The sequence below is a fragment of the Alosa alosa genome, chromosome 7, assembly GCF_017589495.1.
Source record: "Alosa alosa isolate M-15738 ecotype Scorff River chromosome 7, AALO_Geno_1.1, whole genome shotgun sequence".
Classification (NCBI taxonomy): Eukaryota; Metazoa; Chordata; class Actinopteri; order Clupeiformes; family Clupeidae; genus Alosa; species Alosa alosa.
The window spans coordinates 3,641,107-3,651,106 of NC_063195.1; the positions used below are offsets into that span (position 1 = coordinate 3,641,107).

Sequence of the window (10,000 nt, forward strand, 5' to 3'; positions counted from 1 at the left end):
GTGTGTGTGAGTGTGTGTGTGTGTGTGAGAGTGTGTGTGTGTGTGTGTGTCACCTCCTGTGTGTGTGTGTGTGTGTGTGCGTGCGTGTGTCACCTCCTGTGTGTGTGTGTGTGGGAGTGTGTGTGTGTGTGTGTCTCACCTACTGTGAGTGTGTGTGTGTGTGCGTGTGTGTGCAGTGTGTGTGTGAGAGTGTGTGTGTCACCTCCTGTGTGAGTGTGGTGTGTGTGTGTGTGTGTGTGAGTGTGCGAGTGTGTGCGTGCAGTGTGTGTGTCTTGAAGTGTGCGGTGTGTGCGAGTATTGTGTGTCACCTTTCCTGTGTGTGTGTGGTGTGTGTGTGCGAGGTGTGTGTGTGTGTGTGTGTGTGTGTGTGTGTCTCACCTACTGTGAGTGTGTGTGTGTGCGTGTGTGTGCGAGTGTGTGTGTGTGTGTGAGAGTGTGTGTGTGTGAGTGTGTGTGTGCGCGAGTGTGCTAGTGTGAGTGTGAGAGTGTGTGTGTGCGTGAGTGTGTGTGTGTGTGTCACCTCCTGTGTGGCGGTGTGATTGTGAGTGTGTGTGTGTGTGTGTGTGGCCACCCCTGTGAGTGCGTGTGTGTGAGTGTGTGTGTGTGTGTGTCACCTCCTGTGAGTGTGTGTGTGTGTGTGTGTGTGTGTGTGTGAGTGTATGGTTTTGTCGCCCAGCCCCTTTGAAAAGTGTGAGAGAGAGAGAGAGTAAAATTTCATGTGACTGACATGTCTAGAGACTGATGACTACTCACATTAGACCTGATGGAACTGGTCCACTGCTGAAGTCCGGCATATCCAACATGGACGCATCACTCTTCATGGACACACAGCTGGGCACTGGAGATGGAGGTCTGGGAGTCTGTGGGCTGCAAACACAAAGAGACAACAAACCTAATGACAAATAAGGACTGTGTGTGTGTGTGTGTGTGTGTGTGTATCTGTCTGCATGATCTCCTATATTTCTAAACTCACTCTAGTCCTGATGGAACTGGTCCACTACTGAAGTCCGGCATATCCCTCATGGACACATCACTCTTCATGGACATACAGCTGGGCACTGGAGATGGAGGTCTGGGAGTCTGTGGGCTGGTTACATAAGGAGACACAAGAAACAGAACAATATCAACTCATTCCTCTGCGGATGATTGCATTTTGTAGAATTCTGGGGTATTCTTACTGTATTCTGATGTGTTCATATGTTACTTCTGTGTGTAGTATATAACAGGGAGAGGTCCATATTATTGTACATAACTGTGCCTTAGGCCTGTGTACCAGCAGGAAGGTCATACAGGCCGATGTTTAGGAACATCCGAGGAACATCAGTGATAACATGGGCCGAGGGAGACAGCATGTCTGCCTATTCAGGCTAGTATCTCCATCTGGCCAGGGCCGGGTTTTGTACACTGGTTGGCACCTGCCACGTTGGCATGATTGACGTTTCTGTGTTTTAGTATAACAGGCTTTGTCTTTTTTTTGACTGGGAGACGGATCGAGGAAGCAACCCAAGGAGCATCTTCTGTCGGAAGGCTCAGCAGCCACTTCTAATAACAACCACAACTGTTAGACTCTGCACAGTTTTACTGTTTGAGACTTAGCCTGTGTTCTGTTATTCATTGTTGTACCATCTACAATAAATCATCATCTAATCGCCGATCCTGATCCCGCCGTCAAGCTTTATTGACCATCTTCAATACAGACATTAGAACTAAAACACAACGCAACAACCAGAGAATCCAACAATTTGTTCACACTTACAGTAATATTACAACAATACTGTACATGCTCCATTTTAGAATGAATCTCTCTCTCTTCACACACACACACACACACACACACTAAAGTGTATTCCTACAAGCATATCCCATTGCTTTCTATAACATATACAGTTAAGAACTAAATTATTCATACCCCTGGCAAATATTGATTCATTGTTGATTTTCTCTTTATCAATATGGTTGTTCTGACTGAAAATGACACTACCACATGTCAAAAGGTTGTAAGACAATATGGTAGAACATGGAATCAAAGAAAGAAGCATTTTCATCTTTTTATGAAAAATGGCGTGTCCAAAATTATTCATAACCTTTTTAAATAATCAATGGAAACATCTTTATTTGCATTCACAGCTCTCAAATGGTCCTTCTAATACCTACCAAGCCTCTCCATGTCTCCACAATGATTCTAGACTGCACCTTTTGAACAGCAATCTGTCCCTGTGAATGTCCGGTGAAAGCTCAAATCTGTGTCCAGATGTGCCTTTATAAAGGTTTAGCTGAGTTGTGCATGTTTGGAGAAGAGTGATCCATGATCAGCATCCATAATGACCAAGTGATCCATTTTGGGATGGCGTGAAAATTTCAACCACCAAAACACCATCCCCAATGTGGAGAATAGCTATAGAAATGTATTAGTTTTGGGTGTTTTTCAGACCATGCAGTGTTTCCTATACATTGACTAATTTGTGGCAGCCCATCACAATATCAAAATCGATCACCACAAAATGATTTTTGGCAGGGCGAAACCAGACTTGTTCTGCCCTGAAGGGACCTATTTCCCGATAATGACCGGCGTTCTATACATTATCCTGCTTATTACATGGCTACTTGCCAAAACGGAAAAAAATAAACTCCCCATGATATGACTCTTTAGCCTAGCCTACATATATTTGTTAACATTTCATTGTTGCATTTGCTGATAAACAAATAGTTCACAACACACGCTGAACTTGAATCAAACATTCTTTAGAACACAGCTGATCAACCGTCTGCTTTCACTTTTGAATAAAGTTCCAGTATTTGCGGAGTGATTTGAAAGACGTGAATTAGAAGCACAAAACTCATTTTCCTTGACAGCGGTCTGTTATACCGTCTGATATCGATCACAGAACTTCGAGTGAATGGAGCAGTGTATGATGTGTACTGTATATGTGGATTAACTTACCCTCCATCAGAGTGTGTTGGTTTGCTGCTTTGTTGCACACAGCTGTGTGCTGCAGACTCTGGTCTGAGTGTCTCACTGTGACCTGCAGCCTGCTCTCTCTCTTGAGAGACACTCATCCTAGCAGCAGTGAGAGAGTCTCTCTAGGAATGTACATGAGACAAATGCAGCTTTAGGTCTTGTGTCATGTGTCACCACATACTATAGATTATAGCTAAACATAAACCGCTATCTTTTTTTAGCACTCGATCATTCAGCTGTAGACACATATTGAATAGAAATGTTAGCGTGTAGGCCTATATTGGCTAAAGTCAAGTTTCACCGTGCCATTCTAAAAGAAAAAAATGCAAATTATAATAGAGCTATTCAGAAATGAGAGGAGGAACCACTTCTCTAAGGTAATTGCTGAAAACAGTGGAAACTCTAGGGTGTTGTTCTCTACCATTGATAGGCTATTGCACAAACACCTTTTGATACACTCAGCCAGGCATCCTCTCTAAGATGCTTAAGAATTTGCAGACTTCTTCAAAAACAAAGTCATTTCTATAAGGGAGGCTATTGGTAACACAAGTAATATGTTTGATAGTACACCCAAAACAGCCCCCAAAATTAAGGTCCTTTAGCACTATTACTCAATCTGAGCTTGGTAAAATTATAACTCAAACCGGCTCCTCAACATGTGTTTTAGATCCAATCCCTACTACATTCCTCAAAAAGTATATGATAGCTTAGCTCCCTTTTTTCTCAAGGTAATAAATACCTCATTAGAAACAGGTATATTTCCAACTGCTTTTAAAACCGCTGTTGTGAAACCTTTACTTAAAAAGTCAAATCTTGACCATACCAATCTGAGCAACTACAGGCCTATATCAAATCTATCGCTTTTTTGAGCAAAGTACTTGAAAAAAGTTGTTTGTAATCAGTTAAATACCTTCCAGGAACTAAAAACAGTATCCTTGAAAAAATTCCAATCAGGTTTTAGATCAAATCACAGCACAGAAACGGCTCTAGTAAAAATAGTCAATGATCTCAGACTAGCTACCGACTCAAACAAAGTCTCAATCCTTATTCTTCTGGATTTGAGTGCGCATTTGACACCATTGATCATATCATCCTAATTCACTGCCTTTGGTTGAAGTGGGTGGGTCTCTCTGATAATGCTCTAAACTGGTTTCAAACCTACATTACTGGCAGAGATTTTTATATCAGTCTAGGAGATCATGTATCTGAAAAACATGACTTGCCTTTTGGTGTGGGCCCAGGGAGCTGCCTTGGTCCCCTGCTATTTTCTATATATGCTTCCATTGGGAAACGCCATAAGTCAGCATAATGTAAACTTCCACAGCTACATGAGATGATACCCAATTGTATATCTCTGTGGAGCCAACTAACCTAGATGGCCTTTGCTCCCTCACTGCATGCCTAACCTCCATTAATCAGTGGATGAGCAAAAACTTTTTGAAACTAAATGATGACAAAACAGAGGTACTTCTGGTTGGACCAAAACTAAAGCGAGATATTATTCTTAGTAATCTGGGGAACTTGGCACACCAGGTCAAATCAAAAGTAACAAGCCTCGTGTCATCCTAGATGCAGAGTTAAGTTTTAAGCCCCATATCAGTAAAGTTACTCAGACAGCCTATTTCCACTTGAGAAACATTGCCAAAGTGCGGCCCTTCTTAACTCAACAAGATGCAGAAAAACTAATTCCACGCTTTATCACTAGCAGGTTAGACTACTGCAATGCACTTTTCACTGGTCTTCCCAAAAACATCTAAAGAAATTGGCACTCATACAGAACTCTGCGGCTAGACTTTTAACTAAGACTAAGAAGAGAGAACACATCACCCCTGTGTTTGGCTGAACTGCACTGGCTCCTATTTCCTATAGAATTGATTTTAAGGTTATGTTAATTACTTACAAAGCTCTGAATGGCATAGCACCTTCATATATCTCTGAGCTTTTAATATCTTATCAACCACAAAGGAAACTTAGATCATCCAATTCTAATCTTTTAATCGTTAAAGTGCTCCACAAACAAAGTGGAGAAGCTGCGTTTTATCCATTATGCCCCCAAACTATGGAACACCCTGCCTCTGTGTACATCAAGCAGGCGAAGTTCAGTAAATATTTTAAAAAAAGATCTGAAAACATACCTGTACAGGAAAGCTTTTAGTTAACTCATCTTATCCTGTAGACTACATTTTCAGATTATTCTACATCTGCTACTATTGGAGGCTTAGCCAGCCAGAAGCAGATGGGCTCCCCTATTAAGTCAGGTTCTGCTCAAGGTTTTATTCCTGGAATATGGGAGTTTTTCCTTGCCACAGTTGCCATATATGGCGCTTGTGGGGGTAAGAGGGTTAAGGCTGCCAGTCTTATGACATGTCATTTTCTATATTTTTGATATGTTGCTGAGTAGATCATAAACAGCAAAGAAAAGTGATTGATAATGACTGACTGACTATTATTGTGTGACATGCTTCAAATGTAAAGCACTTTGAGCTGCATTCTGTGTATGAAAGGTGCTATACAAATAAAGCTTATTATTATTATTATATTATAAAGTCAATTCCTCAGTACAGATTAAGGTCTTTGGCCACTGTAGTCTAGTTTGCATGGCTTTATGCCAGTCAGGTCTGGATTAAGTGCGCGGTCATCACAGACCAGGCCCATGGGGTCAGAGGTCAAGGGTAGGAACCCTAAAAGCATGTAAGCCCCACTGACCCTAAAGGTCCCTAACATACACATACTCAATACAATACACATACTCATCCAGATAGTTTTTACTACAACCATCTTATCTTTTGGTGTATAGGCCTAGCTGATCCACTAAAAAGGGGCAGCATGTGCATGCTAAAGGACAAAGGGAATATGACTACTGATCTGAAGTTTTACCCTTTCTTGGGGTATCCTACTGGCAGACAGATCATTGTCCACACACCTGCATGCCTCCTATGTGTCTGCCACTAACGCGACAAGAGGCCTATGCTTATGTTTTGATACTTCCAGGTTTCAGCCAATCAAATGACAGCATCTAAACTGGTTGTACTTCACTTTATGAGGACGCGTCGGAATTAACGACTTCACAATAAAACAAATAATATGAATGACTTCGCTAAAGTATTGGACAATTTCGCCACCCCAAAATATTGGTATGGACATGTCCCTATGCAAACATATGCTGGTCTCAAGCTAGCACCTGTAGGTTAGCCTATCTAGTTACGCACGACGATTTTGTGCTTGATGCCATAATCTGGACCTGGCAAAAGAGTAGGCTACCTCGTCATATTATGCTAGCCGACTATGTAGTTAAATTAAGACATATAATCTATTCAGAATCTTATATGTTTAGCAAGCGCGCATTTAGCCTAGTGGTTTGTTTGTTAAGGCAAGGCCTGCCTACCATAAAGGCGGAAATCTTAAACAACGACGACAAGTTCATGCAACGAAATTCTAATTAGTTTATTCCAAATATTCCACATACCGAAAACACAAAGTGAATGACATGAACATAAATAGTGAGTCTCTTACCTTAGGCTACAAACTGTGTGATCTCGATAGCCTACAAGACAAACTTACTGACGCGGAGTCTGACTATGTACTTTCGCTTTTGGTTAGACCTACTTAAAAGTCCCTCCCCCTGTCAAAAGCGTTTTAGATGGTATCTTTAATGAAAGTAGGCTAAATTGATTCCAGTGAATAAAATGCAACATCACCGCTCATCTGTCGAGGCCCAGGATTGGTAGGTAGCCTAGCTTATAAAAAATAAGAATAGGCTAGGATCTACTCTGCCTGAAGAAGGTCTGCCAACCGAAAGTTTGCGCAGATTCAAAGTAAAAACCTTTTTTGCACAGACAGAGAGTTTGCAGATATTTCTTGTATCTTCTATAAATTGATTCTAGTAAAGTTATTGAATTTACAAACTCTCGGACAATCTTATAGTTCACGCTGTGCCAATATAATATACAATTATTTTTCTAGGCTATCATGTGTTTAAAACTGTAGATGGCCTTATATTTGCAGATAAACTATAGTCACAAAATAACTGGAGGGAAGATAAACTATAAAAATAATGAAATGCTGTTTTATTATTATTTAAGCTAGTTGGTTATGTTTGAACATGAAGATTTCCTAAAACATGGCTGAGATTATTACCAGAGCTCAAGTTTAAAAATCTACCCATTTCAAATAAATGCTTAATTATGCACATAATGTAGCAGGCCTATTCTACACATATCAACTTATGAAGAACCGTCACCATGACAACAACATGTGTTTTTAGTTCATGCATCAGAATGTAGAATGCTACATGTACAACTGATTTATAAATTCTATGTGAATGACCAGCAGCAGGAGAGCTGGTCTCTTCCGCGGACCCTGGTGCTTGTGCAGCGTGTGGTCACTAAGTGATCTTGCACAGGGACACAGAGTCTGAATAGCCAAGCTCACACCCTACATAGAGGGGCTCAATGAATGTGGAGTGGAACGTGTGCAGGTGGGTGAGTGGATCCGAGAAGACGCTGTAGAAGGACAGAGTGCCGGCTGGCCAGTCCAGAAACAGTCCTGTTCACACTTCCCTCTCAATGTTTTCATACACCACAGCTACCCTCACTTATAGTGGAGAGTTACAATAAACAGTACTTATTGATGGGGGTTACAATATTACTTGTTGATGGGGGTTACAATATTACATATTGATGGGGCACTAAATTACAATATGGGTGTCTACCATTTTACATAGTTGCAGTCTCACAGTTTGCCACCAGGTGACCTCCTGACTGTTCTCTTCACAAACTTGCATTTGCAGTTTCCCTGATTGCCACTAGGGGCACTCTTCAGCACTCTCTACACTGACATGCCTTTGCAGTTTCCCTGATTGCCACTAGGGGCACTCTTCAGCACTCTACTGGCATGCGTTTGCAGTATCCCTGTTTGCCACTAGGGGCACTCTTCAGCACTCTCTACCCTGGCATGCATTTGCAGTTTCCCTGATTGCCACTAGGGGCACTCTTCAGCACTCTACTGGCATGCGTTTGCAGTTTCCCTGTTTTCCACTAGGGGCACTCTTCAGCACTCTACTGGCATGCGTTTGCAGTTTCCCTGATTGCCACTAGGGGCACTCTTCAGCACTCTACTGGCATGCGTTTGCAGTTTCCCTGTTTTCCACTAGGGGCACTCTTCAGCACTCTACTGGCATGCCTTTGCAGTTTCCCTGAAAGCCACTAGGGGCACTCTTCAGCACTCTACTGGCTTGCGTTTGCAGTTTCCCTGTTTGCCACTAGGGGCACTCTTCAGCACTCTACTGGCATGCGTTTGCAGTATACAGCTCTTCCTTAGAGGCACTCTTCAGCACTCTACTGGCATGCGTTTGCAGTATCCCTGTTTGCCACTAGGGGCACTCTTCAGCACTCTACTGGCATGCGTTTGCAGTATACAGCTCTTCCTTAGAGGCACTCTTCAGCACTCTACTGGAATGCGTTTGCAGTATACAGCTCTTCCTTAGAGGCACTCTTCAGCACTCTACTGGAATGCGTTTGCAGTATACAGCTCTTCCTTAGAGGCACTCTTCAGCACTCTACTGGAATGCGTTTGCAGTATACAGCTCTTCCTTAGAGGCACTCTTCAGCACTCTACTGGCATGCATTTGCAGTATACAGCTCTTCCTTAGAGGCACTCTTCAGCACTCTACTGGCATGCGTTTGCAGTATACAGCTGTTCCTTAGAGGCACTCTTCAGCACTCTACTGGCATGCGTTTGCAGTTTCACCATCACTGACAGCAGTCAGTGATGGTGCTCGTGGACAGCACTCAGTGATGGTGCTCGTGGATAGCAGTCAGTGATGGTGCTCGTGAACAGCAGTCAGTGATGGTGCTCGTGGACAGCACTCAGTGATGGTGCTCGTGGATAGCAGTCAGTGATGGTGCTCGTGAACAGCAGTCAGTGATGGTGCTCGTGGACAGCAGTCAGTGATGGTGCTCGTGGACAGCAGTCAGTGATGGTGCTTGTGGACAATAACAGTGCTCGTGGACAGGTCAGTGATGGTGCTTGTGGACAATAACAGTGCTCATGGACAGGTCAGTGATGGTGCTTGTGGACAATAACAGTGCTCAGTGGACAGGTCAGTGATGGTGCTTGTGGACAATAACAGTGCTCATGGACAGGTCAGTGATGGTGCTTGTGGACAATAACAGTGCTCATGGACAGGTCAGTGATGGTGCTTGTGGACAATAACAGTGCTCATGGACAGGTCAGTGATGGTGCTTAAGGACAATAACAGTGCTCATGGACAGGTCAGTGATGGTGCTTGTGGACAATAACAGTGCTCGTGGACAGGTCACTGATGGTGCTTATGGACAGGTCAGTGATGGTGGACACGTCAGTTATGGTGGACAGTTCAGTTGGTGGACAGGTCAGCTATGGTGGACAGGTCAGTGATGGTGATTATGGACAATAGCAGTGCTCGTGGACAAGTCAGTGATGGTGCTTGAGGACATATAATAACAGTGCTTGGTGACGAGTTTGTGGGAACAGAAATGAAATGTCATTTTTATTCAGTAATAGAATGTGCTCCACTGTGCCAGGGCTGAGTCTGTTTCTCTTCTTGCTGACCACTTCACCAGCTTTAGAAATAAAACCGCTCACATGGCACAGAGGAGGCTGGTGTGCACAGAATATTTGGGGCCAGCACATCCAAATGAGGATAGACGTGCTTGTGCTGAGCCCAAAACTGGAGTGGGTCTTCTGAGCGTGGGATGTTTGGCTCACTCAAGTACTGCTGCACCTCTACAGTGGCATTTGCAGTGGCACTTTTCACCTTCCTGGTCTCTGAAACATGTGGGTCCAGCAAATCCCAAAGGCCAGTTCCTGAATGGGGACACAAAACAATGCATTACAAAAATACAATATAAACATGGCAATATTGATCATAGATTCATACCTGAGGATTCAGCAGGCTCTTGTGCTTCTGGGTCAGGTGGAGTGCTGTCTCTTAAAAGAGCAGAACATTCAGACGTGAGCCAATTCTCACAGCATTTTGGGAATTCCCTGAGTTGCAAAACC

General features: G+C 43.2%; 2 protein-coding genes across 5 annotated transcripts in view; one reads left to right on the plus strand and one right to left on the minus strand.

Annotated features, from left to right (window-relative positions):
• Positions 1–10,000, plus strand: part of LOC125297247 (NACHT, LRR and PYD domains-containing protein 12-like) — a gene marked incomplete in the record, with an annotated part of 868,465 nt that overhangs the window by 122,347 nt on the left and 736,118 nt on the right.
• The window catches only part of LOC125297402 (leucine-rich repeat extensin-like protein 5), a 78,729-nt gene that overhangs the window by 43,454 nt on the left and 25,275 nt on the right, over positions 1–10,000 (minus strand). For 2 of the 4 annotated variants that reach the window (XM_048247774.1, XM_048247775.1), the window contains exon 3: positions 754–867. In XM_048247774.1, coding sequence (XP_048103731.1) covers positions 754–867 — 114 coding nt within the window. Of the gene's footprint in view, positions 1–753; positions 868–973; positions 1,088–2,941; positions 3,082–6,472; positions 6,548–10,000 lie in introns of those variants that run through there. The other 2 variants (XM_048247770.1, XM_048247773.1) reach the window with 2 other exon arrangements.